General features: G+C 43.3%; 1 protein-coding gene across 1 annotated transcript in view; it reads right to left on the reverse strand.

Moving 5' to 3' along the window:
- Positions 1–14103, reverse strand: part of Rbms3 (RNA binding motif, single stranded interacting protein 3) — a 688236-nt gene that overhangs the window by 132468 nt on the left and 541665 nt on the right. The window contains 1 exon segment of the mRNA NM_001401889.1: positions 10971–11077. Within this exon segment, the coding sequence (NP_001388818.1) occupies positions 10971–11077 (107 nt within the window).

Below are 14103 nucleotides of genomic sequence, written 5' to 3' on the forward strand. Positions count from 1 at the left end.
TCCGTTGCATAGATCTGAGTCTAACTACAGACAGTACTTTGATTTATTTTTTAATGTCAATTTGGGTCTATTGTGTTCTATTTTTCTTTTGGAGGCAGGGTCTCATGTATCCTGTGCTGACCTTGAGTTTACTGTATGGCTTAGACTACATGCTCTTTCAGCACTTGTAGAGAGCCTGAGTTTTGTTTCTAGCACCCATGTAAAGTAAGGTAGCTCACAATCTCCAAGCTCACAATTAATATAGCTACACACACACACACACACACACACACACACACAGAGAGAGAGAGAGAGAGAGAGAGAGAGAGAGAGAGAGAGAGAGAACAAGTGCTCTTAAGTGCTGAGACCAACTTTCAAGCGACTCCTGTTTTGACCTGTAGCTGAGGATAGAGCCTAGTTTCATATATTTTAGGAAAGAGCCCCACCACTCTTATGTATGCCCAGTCCTAGTTACTCTTTATTTTGACACAGGGTCTCACTTTGAAGCTTGCTTTGGGCTCATTCTGTAGCCGGTGATGGCTATGTACTTGCTGTGGCTTTGACGGCTATACCATGAGTTCATTTAAAAGGACATTTCCTGGCAAAGATGTCTAACTGTGAAAGCAAGCATGGAAGATACCATTAGAAGGTTTCTTCCTATGACTATGCACACTAACAGTCATGCCCCTGCCTCCTGCACCTATCAGGTGAAGACACTCAATGAGCCGACGAAGCTCGGGATAACAACTGAGGAAGGTCGTGACAGGACATGACTGAAATAGATCACCTGATGTTCAGTCTGCCTGTATTCACCTTTGTTCAAAATAGAAACAAACACAAACCAGCCAAGCTACAATGTACAGCTCAAAGAGAAAGATGACTCATTGTAAATCTGAATATATGGTGTAGCCCCATGTGATCAGAATGGTTGCTGACCCGTCATTGAGATCCAAAAGGATATTTTTCTCAATCATAAATGGATTTAGAGTAAGTGATGACTCAATGTCTTGGGACTGGATTTGGAAATAAGTTCATCGATGCTGTCTTGGCCTTGGAGTCTAAAATAGCATGCAGATTGCACTCTGCCACAAAGCCTGTACAGACTTCCTCCACTCACAAGCAAGGAAGAGAAATCCTGTTAATACTAGTTTTGAATAAACAGGGTTATGGACAGAGGATATTCCTAACCATGACTGAAAACAGACCACATAAAACATAATACAGGGTTCCACATTATAACAAACAACTTTGTTTAAAGCTGATAAAATAAATAACTCTCTCTCTCTCTCTCTCTCTCTCTCTCTCTCTCTCTCTCTCTCTGTGTGTGTGTGTGTGTGTGTGTGTGTGTGTGTGTGTGTGTGTGTATACAAGTCAAGGTTACTCATATATATTCATTTTATTCATAGGCCTATATCTTGGCTAATAGAAATGCATTGAACTAAAATATCTTCAAGAAAGGATGTCTTAAAAAGTTATAACACTAGCTAGCTACCTAAAACATAAAAGCCTACAATACATGCAAGTCTGTGTATAGATATACATATATAGTATAAATGGAATTTCCACATCTTGGTTCACAATGCTCCCTCTAAGAGCCAAGACCACCTAACAAAAACTTCAACAGCAGGCATGATAAGTCTTCTTTTGGATTGTTGTTCAGGGTTCCACAGCCTTCAGTTGCCCCCTGAGTGCACTTCAGACATAGAGCCCAGGGGATCCTGAGCTGGAAACTACCTTTCTAAGAACTAGCCTTCATGGTACCAGAAGCTGTCACATAGGTCTCCAAGGGAGGGTGCAACCAATAGTCCTACCCAGGTATGAGTCTATGAACCACAACACAGACCAGTATGGCATGAGAGCCCTAAGGGCGAAATAGTGGCACACAAACCTTGGCAGCAACCAACAGCTCTCTGACTGGACTTAGGATCCACTCAACAATAGGTAAGACATGCTTGGCACTGGAAACCTAGCCAACTACCCAGGGCCAGTGAAGTCAGGGATCTCTGGGGGGAATTGAAAGCTACCACTTGACTGAGGCAGCATGATCCTTAACTACATTCTGAACATTTGTCCTTAGACCTACAGATGAGAGTAGCCCTCATCACCACCAAGGAAAGGAAAGCTCTTTCTGCAACAGACAGAGAGCGTCACAGAAAACCACAGCCGATCAAAATGCAGAGTTGTGGAGCCCAGTGCCATTAGCTACACATACAAAGCAGCTCAAATACTTGTAGCTCAGGGGGTCATTGAGGAAGTGGGGGTAGGAAGAGCATAAGAGCCAGAGGGTTGGGGGAACTTACTGTGATTATCATTCCCCTAGTAATGTCATAAGCAGTACCCATAATGTCTTACAAACATGACTGCACAAACAGGATCTGAACAAGAACAACAGATGTGCCAAGGCTAATGGAAGTGGGGGTGAGGGGCACAAATGACACAGGCAACTACGGAATGCTCAGAGTGGGAGAAATGGTTTTACCTAGGGAAGGACGCACCAACTGGTTATCTAACACCAAACGGCCACCCCTAAAAACACACCCAGGCAGCATTACGCAGAATGAGCAGGTTATCGTTAGGAATGCGTATGTGTTTGGATATACATCTGTGCATGTAATAATAACTAATGAAGGAGAGAGGCCATCAGTTTGAAAGAGAGCAGGGAAGGGGACGTGGGAGAGTTTGGAAGGAGGAAAGGGAAGTGGGAAAGGATGTAATTACAATCTCAAAAAAAAAGTATTTCCGTAATAAGAAAAAGTATCTTCAGAGCATCAACTAGAGGGGAATATTTGTCTTGCCCTGACGATTGCCTTTCAGTTGACTCCGTCAGATCATTATGAGTACAACACAAGACAAGAAACACTGCCATATTGGTTTTTCTTCATAATAAAATCTTGGCTTTTCTTCACCAAGTACTTGCTTCGATTGCTTCTTATATAATTCTCATGTCTCTTATTTGTGACTGTGACCAAAATGTGGTTTTTATTTTGGGGAGTAAAGTCCTATAGGATAGCTACCAAAGGTATTTGCTGAATCCACTAGCACCAAGCTTGGGGATAGCTTATAAAAGGTTAGTGCTTTGAGGCAGCCAGAGATAATGTCAATAATAATGAATACTATCTGGGCTATTTAAAGACAAAATTAAGTGTAGTATCTAGATATTAAGTTTAAATATCTTAATTTAAACTAAGATTTACTTATATTTCTAAAATCTTTACACAAACCCAAAAGCCACTCACAACGAAACATAAAGAAATTTCAAAATCTGAGTAGCTCTCACAGCATAGTGGAAATATACCCAACTTCTCTACATTGTTGTTGAAATCAGGCTACAAGTATACATATTTCATAATTCATTCATATTCTCTCTCTCTCTCTCTCTCTCTCTCTCTCTCTCTCTCTCTCTCTCTCTCTCTCTCCTTGCTCCTTGCTCTCTCTGCCCATGTCAGGTGGTGGTGGTCATTGCTATTTCAGTGTGTAACTATCGTCACAGGAGTACTAGGGTGCCATCAATTAGATTTTGACTTTGTCATCTGTTTCTTTACTCTTTAGTCAGACACGCTTGCTAGTTGGAATAGAGTCCAGTTTCTAACTTGGCTTCGGGTAGTCCCTGGAAGTGAATTCTTTGGGAACATGGGAATAAGCAGTAGATTGTGCCTACATGTTCCTGACATCTTTTAGAACTAGCCTGGAACGTTCCTGGTTCCAGACCATCTGGAGGCACGCTGTCACAGTTAAGATGAGTAGCATCCTCCTGGGAACAGCCACAAGAGTATGGCCTGCACTCTGAGAAATGCAACATCCCAGGGATGGTGACATCCACAGCACAGATAAAGGGACTTCGCCCTTAACCTGACAATGACATAAAAACTGTTTTGGTGCAATTATATCATAACCATTGGCCATTTAGAACATAAACAATAGAGGTCCATATTGGGTGATTCCTGTTATGACGGCCATTACCCAGATCTCTCCTGATTGGGTGAGGTTGTAGAGGCAACTGTAGGGTGGACCAGGAAATGATTTCCTCATTAGACAAGCAGCCATACTATTTATTATGAAATACATTTCCTTTCATGGTCTTAAGAAGATCCATTGTCCTTCTAGACTGTAGGAATGTTGGATGTCAGCCCAGGGCTGGTTGTAAGCTTCTCCAAGCCAGTGGTTCCTGTAGGTTCTCCAGATCCTTCTAGGACTTCATAATGCCCTTTAGATGAATCAGATTTTCTCCATATATTTAAGACAAAATTGTGAGAGTAGAGTAGCAGGTTGCATCTTGAAGCGGGTTTCAATCTGGCCACCTTCCACTCAGCTAGACATTAACAAGGTTTGTGAAGGATAAAATTTACTAACGTTGTGCAGTTGGGAGCTGGGGATGATCTTGGAGGACTTGGGGGAGGTGAGAACATGATTGGAATATAATGTATGGAAAAACATTTAAATGGAAAATAAAATCAATCATAAAAATAAAGAACTCTTGAGTACTGGAGAGTCTGCCCCATGTCACTTAGCATTCTAGGCATCTCTTGCAAGATCAGGTGATCACTTAAAATGTCCCCACCATGTGGTTTCCATTCTCGTCAAGTCATAGCTTGCATCTCCATTTGAAAATCTTGCTTATTCCTGTCTACTTCTGTGTGCAAAGTCCCCAGTCTTACAGCTTAATAAATACATGCATTTCACCAACGCATGCTAATTAACTATCAAAATGTTGCCCTAAAGAAAAAAGCTTTAAATAATGAAGTTTTAATTGGCCTATCAATTTCTGTGTTTAGCTTGACTCTAAAGTGCTTGCAACATGGAGCAGAAATTCTTTTCACTTTATCAGTGTTTCTGAATTTTCAAGAGTGGGGTGGGGGGGATGGGCATTTCCTTCTCTTTCTTCTTACCAGGCATGTAGGTTATTATCATCCCCTTAGTTTCCCCACATTTCAAAAGAATTTGGGGAACAGAAATCAGTACAGAAAAGTAAGCTCATTTTCAGGGTGTCCAAACCATGACAGAATATGTCTAATTTTCTCCTCACTATGTCATCTTCTTTAAAATTTATAGAAAGCCACGACACAAAGACCTGAAGGTATGTAGATTTAATTGTAAGTTTAAATGCTCTTTCCCTGTATTTTAACTCAACTGGACACAGGTTATCTCCAGTTTCTTGTCTCTATTATAGGTACTGGTTTTAAAGATTTCGTTGTTATTTCTTTTTCCCAAATTCATTCCTTAGGAAGATGGGGTATGCATCCCATCTCCAAGTACACACATTCATCTGTGTGTGTGTGTGTGTGTGTGTGTGTGTGTGTGTGTGTGTGTGTTGAATGCATGTATGTGATTTCATGTGTGTGGGTTTCTATGTGTGCATGTAGAGGCCAGAGGGGGACTTGAGGGTAAGTTCCTTGATTTCTCTCTTCTTTTTACTGAGGCAGAATCTCACACTTGATGTTTCCCCCATTCTGGTTAAATTACATCCCCCGTTCTCTCCCTCCTACTCCAGCTCTGTAGTTACATGCAGCCACCACAGCCACTATATCCAGTTTACAGGTGTGTGCTACCCATCTGAACTGTGGTCCTGATGCTGACACACGGCAAGTATTTTATCCAATGAGCCATCTTTCTAGCCATAGGCATTCCATCTTAAATAGTACCTCTTACCTTTTACTGGATAGGGGTTTTCAAGTAAGAAAGGTCGGGGAAAGAAGGCATAGGGAGAGCACACATGATGTACAGCGTATATTTGCATGAAAATGTCTGTATGTAACACAGCAGTATGCACAATAAATACATATAATACAATTTTTAAATCCACATTTATGAAAGAGAAAGGTGTCTAGGGGTTTGTGGGATGCTGGATTTAACTTCTCGAGGACTCTGGGTCCAGAAGAGTTTCCCCTATCCCTGCTATACCACCACAGGTATATACCCCCTCTTATGGATACAGAACAGGGGCCTTTGGCTGCTGTCCTTGGGGTTCAAACTTGGCCCCCTATATTAATTTTTCAAATTCAAGGTGATGTAGTCTGACAGCCAGAGAGGAGGAGCATTTGGGATAGAATAGAGCTCTGACTCCTGTCTCCCCTTGGGATGCTCCCTCCCCTGCCAGGATACCAGCATGGGATCACAGTATAGACCCCCCTTCCCCTGCTTTTGTTCATTCCTTAATCCCAGGGGATTTGGAGAACACCCTGGACTTGGTCTGAACAGTGTGAAACTGTGCTTCCACCAGAATGAACTACAGATGAGTGGAAGCCAAAGTTAGGGGGCACCCAGTTCAGACCAGATAACCACGAGCAAGAATCCCTTCTCCATCTTCTCTTGCCTTCAGTTACTTCTAGAACGGTGGCCTCAACTGACTACAGTGTTGCCAGATTTGAGGCAGGATGTAGTTCAAGTTCATGATTCTCCTCATAAGCTTCTAAAGTCTTACAATTACAGGATCCACCATTCTGAAGCAACCCCATCTCAACAGTGACTGAAGGCGTATCATTGCTTTATAGACTGTGAAATATACATACATACATACATACATCATACATACACACACAAACACACACAAATACAGATACACATACACACACAAACACACACAAATACACATACACACACACAAACCCACACATACAGACACACACAGACACACGATCCACTTAAAAATCTGTGATCCAGCCTTAATGTAATGGTCAGTGATCTAGAATCACCTGGGAGACCAACCTCTGGGTATAACCATAAGGGAGTGTCTGGATTGGTCTAGTTGAGGTGGGCAGACCTACTGTAAAAGTGAGCTGAGCACAGCATTCAGCTCTCATCTCTACCTCTAGACTGAAGACTCTGTGTGAGCAGCTTCCACATGCTCCTCCTGCCGTGCCTTCTCTGCTATGATGGACTGTATTCTTGACATGTGACCAGACTCAACACTTCCCCTCTTAAGTCACCTTTTCAAGCATCTGTGCTAGCTGAGAATGAACTGACACATCGTCCATCAGAAAAGGCTTTGAAGAGGGTTACATCTCTTAGTCCTGAGATTGAATAGAGGAAGAATATAGCCAAGACTCAAAATAGAATTATAGAATAGCAGAGTATTATTTTCATGTGCATGGTGTATGTGAATGTGTGTGTTTTCTCATGTGTGGTGTGTGTGTTTTCATGTGTGTGTGGTTTCTATATGTGGTATGTGTGTGTTTTCTCATGTGTGTATGGTGTGCGTGTATCTGCATGTTTTTCATGTGTGTATGGTGTGTGTAACTGTGTGTTTTTATTTTCAAGTGTACGTGTGATGTGTGTATATGTGTATTTTTCATGAGGTGTATGTATGTGTGTGTATGTGTGTGTGTTTTCATGAGTGGGAGGTATATGTATGTGTGTTTTCTCATGTGCGTGTGGTGTATATATATGTGTGTGTTGTTTCGTGTGTGTGTGGTGTGTTTTTATTTTCATTGGTGTGTGGTGTGTGTATGTGTGTTTTTCTATGAGTGTGTTGTGTACATATGTGTATTCACACACTTGTACATCTATGCCACAAATACCCACATGAAGTTCTGAGGCTGACATTGGGAATCGACCCCAATTCTCTTCCACCATATCCCTTGGTCAGAAATGCTCAGAGCTCATGAGATGTCCAGTCGCCTTATCCAGTTTTTACATTTGTCCATTTAATTTCTGATGAACTAAAGTTTCCAGTGGTGGTGGTGGTGATTGTGGTGATGGGGAACCCACATTTGATTAGGAAGAAAATGAATGTGGCAGGCTAAAGGTCAGGTTCTCTTGGGCTTTATTTATCCCTCACCTATAAGGTAAAGATTTTCTGGACTGTATAAACAGAGCCTCTAGAGCCCCCCACCCCAATGCTGAGTTTAAGGTTGCCACCAGAGAGCATCTGGGACTCATAGCAAAGATTCTCGCTTCGCTGCCATTCACCTACCTTGTGTCCCAATAATGTATTTAAAAGTACCTTGATTTTGCCTTTGATTATTATGTTATTGAAGCCCTGTTGCTGTTGCATTGGGGCCATGGCATGTGAGGTGATCAGTATCTGTGTTCCCTGGCCACAGTCAATTATAGTTGGCTCCAAATTAACAATCTCTAGTTCTCTCTGTGGTGAGAGTTGGTTTTGTTTGTTTGTGTTTTGTGGTTTTTACACTGATACCAAAATTTGTGATCGGCCTATAACTGCCTCTTCATGACCTGGGGAAAGTGTCACAGCTTCTTCCACAGGAGACGAAATCTGTCATTAGAGCCAAGTTTCCTCATGAACTCATAGAGCTGGGGGTTGTAGTATGTGCCGAAAAGATAACTGTAATTGACAAGCATTTTGCCTAATCAAATTTTAAGGTCAAATGAGTGTTTTTAGACTATGAATGCTTTGTATGGGACAAATGGGATGGTGCTGTGGCTATAAGACTCTCTCCCGATCATTGGACCCAATCCCCAACACACAGGTCACTCCCACGCCCTCATTAAAACACAAGCAATCTCAGCTTACTTCCTGACAGGAATTATGAACACTCTTGCATTTTTCCATTGGCTTCTGATACTCAATGAATATTCTGGTTTTATTTTACGTACTTACTGTAATGATATACATTATACAGTGCTTGACTTGACTACAGCTATGCAATTCAAGAGGCGTTTGCAGACCCTTATAGAAACACTCAGACCCGCCTCAGAAAATAGAAAATGGCTAAAGTACTTTCTGAGAATCTCCCAGCTTCCTTTCTTTCTTAAAACAGCTCTCTTGATGCTCAGGGAAAATGATGACACGTAATTATGATGCCTCTCAAACAACAAATGGACAAAGCAGGTACTTGGAACAGAAATACTAAAACTCCTCTATCAAAATTATGGCTTTGGCACAAAATGTCATTTATTTAATCATTCAAATCATATTTCCTCAAAACACAAAACAAAACAAAAAAACTACAAAAGCCTAGGTGCCTTTTCCTTGTTATTTTATAAAAATTAATAACCAAGAGGACTACTAATTCACAAGTCCCATAAGGCATAGAGCCACAGCTCACTGTCAGTTTGTATTATGAGGAGACATATACGGCTAGTGGAAATCTCTTTCTTTTTTTGTCTTTTGTCCTTTTTATGAACAGCAGGATTTTGTACCAGCTTTTCCTCCTCCTTTCTGGCTAGTAGAAAAAAATATATTTTAAATTGGCATCTTTCTGTCTCTCTTAAATACCATAGCAACACACTCATGAACATGTGGGCATGGGCATAAATGTTCATGCATGTGTCTATGTACCACTATGGTGGTTAGTGTTATTAACTTGACACAATCTACAATCACTTTAAACACAGGGCCTGTGGGCCTGTTTGTGGGGATTACCTTGATTATATTAACTGAGGTGGACAGATCAGCCCACTGCAGTATCATTCCCTAGGCAGCAGACCCTGGACTGTTAAAAAAAAGAAAAAGAAAAAAGGAACTGAGCACTGGCGTGCATCTTCCGAACAGTGGATATGACATCATGTGACCAGCTGATTACCATGACTTCTCCACCATGATGGACTCTAAGCTGAATAAACTCTTTCTCCATTAAAATGCAAAGATTCTTTTTTTAAATATATACACAGCAATAGGAAAAGAAACTAAGAGAACCACCATGAGAGGGTAAAACTAACCTAAATTCTTGCCCTTTTCAGAATACAAACACTGGATTCTCAAAATGCATTCCCCTGAAAGTGTTGCCTTAAATAATTGTACCTGCATGGCATAACCACTCTGTAATTACTGATCAGTTATTTGTGGTAAGTGCTAGATCACAGGTCTCCTCTCTCCCAGGAACTAGAACACTTGTTCCCCCATCCTACTCCCTGTAGCTGACAAACCCTGCTGGGAAGGCACACAAATCTCCACAGGGAAGAACAAGCTGACCTCCCTCACCCAACTCCCTGCAAACAAAAGGGAAGTTTATCCTCTTTCCTTAGTACCTTCCTTCTGCCCCTCCTGGTCGTGCTGGCTGAGGCACATTACATAACCTAGAAACCTAGAGGGGAACCAGCCACCAGCCTTGAGAATCTATCAAAGTCTTATACCCCCTTTGCTCCCTGATGGCTCTCTGACTTCCGCTCCCTCCCTGTGCTCCAGTCATGATGGGAATGAGGGTAAGTAGCCAGAAAGCCCTCCTGATAAAATTTATCTTAAAGGAGAAATGCCAACCTGCCATTTGTCTCCTGATTATGGATTCCTTTCAGATTTCTGCAAAGACATTTGGAAGACTTTTTTTTTTTTTTTGAGACTGGCTCTAACATCACCCGAACTAACAATGTACCCAAAGATGTCCTTGAACATCTGATGCCCCTGCCTCCGACTTCTAATTAGTGGGGTTGTCAGCATGCTAGGGCTTTGGTTTTGTGGTTTGTGTTGTGGTCTGCTAGGGATGAAAACCAAGTGTGGAGCACACAAGAGCAGGGCTCAACCACCGAGCTATGTCTCCAGCTCCCTTGATGCCGATTTTCAAGCTCTTTGTTCTTCTCCATGGAATGCCATTCTCTTGTCTACACATGAAATCATTAAAGCCTGTTTGATTCTGGACATTTGGTTTCCTGTAAGATCGAAGTATGTGTGTGTGTGTGTGTGTGTGTGTGTGTGTGTGTGTGTGTGTGTGTGTGTGTTTAGCGGTTGGAGATGAATCACCATCATGCAAACCCATGTATGTCCAGGGTTCTTTAAATGTATTTGAGGACATTAGATGTCCTGCGTTATCTTTCCATCTTATCCCTTGAGCAGGTTGTCAGCCATCTATCCCTATCTTGGAGAGATTATCCTGGAGCTGCCCCCCAAACCCTGAATGTGGGAATTGCAGACTTCTATAGCTATGGCCAGCATCTTATCTAAGTGCTGGAGATTCAAACTCAGGTCCCCATGCTGGCACACCAAGTACTCTTAGCCACTGAGCCATCTTCCTGACTGGGGACTTGGCTCCCAATGTCTGCTTTGCCGCCTTCCCTGGGGAGGACTGCCCCCCAGTTCCTGAGCGGCTCTTAAGACTCACCTCTCCTTCTCTGGGCCATGGCCTCCCATTCTGGGTATGCTTGTTCTGACTCTGCCTCTTCTTCTGTCCTCCATCAGCGAATTTGCACAGCAAAGGCTCACTGGGGGCTGGGAAGGTAAGAAAGTAAAGGCATATTAGCAAACGCCAGTGCAAATGCCACCGAATTAGTCGAGGTGGGTTCACAGCGGGTCTTGGTTAAGGAAGCATTCTCAAGTCTTCATTCTGGCCCACTTTCCTCCGAGCTTCACCATTGCTGGGCCTCAGGAAAGCAGGGGTGGACCCTGAGAGAGTGTAACATACACTCCTGGAAAACCGGTTGTAGTAAAATGTGCACTTGTTACCAAGGCAGTCTCCCGATGCAGGGAGAGATAGGTCTGTCCCCAGCACTTGCTGTGGTTATTTCTCTCTCAAGGCAGCTGTGCCTTCGCCATGCAAGCTACAGAAATTGACTTTGAAGTTCTTTTAGAGATCAGAGCAGCAGGTTTGAGAAGGAATGGAGCACAAAGTTACACCTCAGAATTTCGCTTTATTTGGAGAGAGGGCTTTGCAACCAGACCTTGGGATTTGAGCTTTTGAGGTATGAGAACTCTCATTCTAGGGGCAGCAGACAGGGGCTTAAGAGCTGGAGAGAGAGAGAGGGAGGGCAGCCAGAGGACACGTGACAGGAAGGGAAGAGTGAAGGTTTCTTGAGAGAGAAACCCTCTTAAATGAAGAGGGTTAGTCCTGCTTTTGAAGGTTTCTGGGAATTGATGGGATGTTTTATACCACTTGAGTTAACTTGGCATAGTCTATGTGCCAGGGAGCCAGTTACTGAGTAGGGCCATAAACCTCTTACACTGTCTAGTATGAAGGGTTACAAGGACACAGCATGGCACAGCCTCTTAACTCTCTGTCCCATTAGGGGAAGGGTGTATGCGGCTTGATTTCTCTAGCCCCCAGGTCTTGTTCTTGAGTGACCGGCATCTCCAGGCAGTACAAGAGAAGGAAGCAGCTGGGAGCTGCTTGCCAAAGAGGTGGGAATTTTACAAAATAGCACCCGAGTTAGCTCCTCTTCTCACTAATTCTCTGTAGCTGCCCAAAGTCTAGAAGTGAATCCTTCACTTGAGCTTCCCCTTCAGTTTCCCAGTAAAAGCTGGTGAGAAACCAGGGAGACCAACTGACAGGATAGCAAGGGAAAGAGCTGATAAACTATCGCTAAGCGTGTCAGAGCAGCTCCTGGAGAGGGGGGTGTAGGCTTTGTCTCTTCTCTCCTAGCGCTAAACTGGTAAGGACTCATCCCCTAAAAGAGGCCTCCTCAGCTCGGAGAACTGATGTGGAGAAAAGACTGTGTTCGTCTGAAGTGAAAACACATAAGTGGCCCCCAGGAGCCCAAGAGCCAGGTCCAAATCCAATAAGAGGAGGAAGAGGAGAAGGAATAGGAGTAGGAAGGGGAAGAGGAAGAGGAAGAGGAAGAGGAGGAGGAAGAGGAAGAGGAGGAGGAAGAGGAAGAGGAGGAGGAAGAGGAGGAAGATGATGATGCGGTAGTATCTTGAAGACCGAAACCCTGCCTGAAGTAGGGACTTCCAGCCCGTCTCCCTCTACCCTTCTCCCTCCCACAGAAGCAGCACTGAACTCTGGAGAGTAGACATTTGAGACAGAGAAGCATCCTCTATTTCCTTAATATTGACCCTGAGTAAGCCTGTTTGTTTCCACTAACTTCAGCCTCCAGCTATTTGGCAGATGGGGTCGGGCATGAATCCTAGCTTCCAGTAACAGAGGTTCTCTATGCCTTTGTCTGATAAATTACCACGCCCGTAGGGGTCTCGAACATCTTCAGCAAATACTTCTCCTTGAAGAATGTGGTCAAAATTAAAGTCTATTAGAATATCTCTCCCAACACTGGTGCTGCAAAGTATTGTGGGTAATTGGTGACTGCCTCCGTGCCCCGATGTGTCTGAAGAGAAAGTCATATTGACCAGCAAATTTGGGGAACACATTAAGAAGTCTGAGAAGGTTAATTGGCATGTGTGTGTGTGTGTGTGTGTGTGTGTGTTGGGATAAACCAAATATTATTTTGTAAGTTCATAAGTTCATAATTAACCAAAATAAATCACTTCCTCCCCCTGCCATCCAAAAACATGAATTCAGCTAAATATTAATTGTATCCCTGGGCATTTTTCAAGTTTGAAGACCATTCTAATTGTTTCAAAAAATCAATAGTGGGGAAAGAGAACAAGTAAGGCAGTGTCTACAAATAAGCTGCCTATTTGAAAATGACTTGGCTGAAAAGGACAGTGATGTTCTGACCAATCCCCCAAGTGCACTCTCAGCTAGCTGCACATGTCTCTTTAACGGAGCAGAAGGAAAAGAATGAGACACGGCTGACCACTGCTGAAGAGAACCGGAAAATAAGACAGGGCTTTTGTTCTACATAGAGCACATGACATCCTAGGGTCGTTTTGCTTCTTTCCAATGTCAGGGTCCCCAGTTATATATTAGGGATCAGGTGTGGTTCAAGAGCATTGAATGTGTGGTGTAAGGATGCAGCTCAGCTAGCAGAATCCTTGTGTGTTGTACACACAAAGCCCTGAGTCCACTCTCTAGGGCTGCATGGCCCTGCCTGCTTGTAATCCCAACATGTGCAGGTTGGAGGCAAGCAGATCAGGGCTTTAAGATCATTCTGGTGATATCATGAGCTCGAGGCCTGCCTGGCATGCACAAGGTCTTGTCTCCAATTAATTAATTAATTAATTAGACCTCAGAAGCAACCAACCCATATTGTATATTGTGATGCTCTGAGAACCTGATGAAATCTCACAGCCACTCCTAGGACCCCAGTCGCCCTTAACCTGGTGTTGCCCACTGCAGATGCTACTGGCCCGACAATTACGTAGCTCCTGCCATTGGTGCTGGACTTTCTGTGGGGTCTCTGTGCTGATATGCAACTAACCTGAATACCCCACGGAAGGTCTGGTGACAATGGCAGGAGCTACCGCCAAGCCAGTAGCATCTGCAGTGGGAAATGCTGGACAAACGGTAACGGTGGTTAAGATGTGCCAAAGAGAACAGAGGGGTCTTCTTCTAGCTAAGGATCTAAGAGCTCTAGAATTCCAAAAGGAAGAAAATCCACACACCGAAGCCATGCTCTGCCCAC

This window comes from Rattus norvegicus, chromosome 8 (genome assembly GCF_021556685.1).
Source record: "Rattus norvegicus strain SHRSP/BbbUtx chromosome 8, alternate assembly SHRSP_T2T, whole genome shotgun sequence".
Lineage (NCBI taxonomy): Eukaryota > Metazoa > Chordata > Mammalia > Rodentia > Muridae > Rattus > Rattus norvegicus.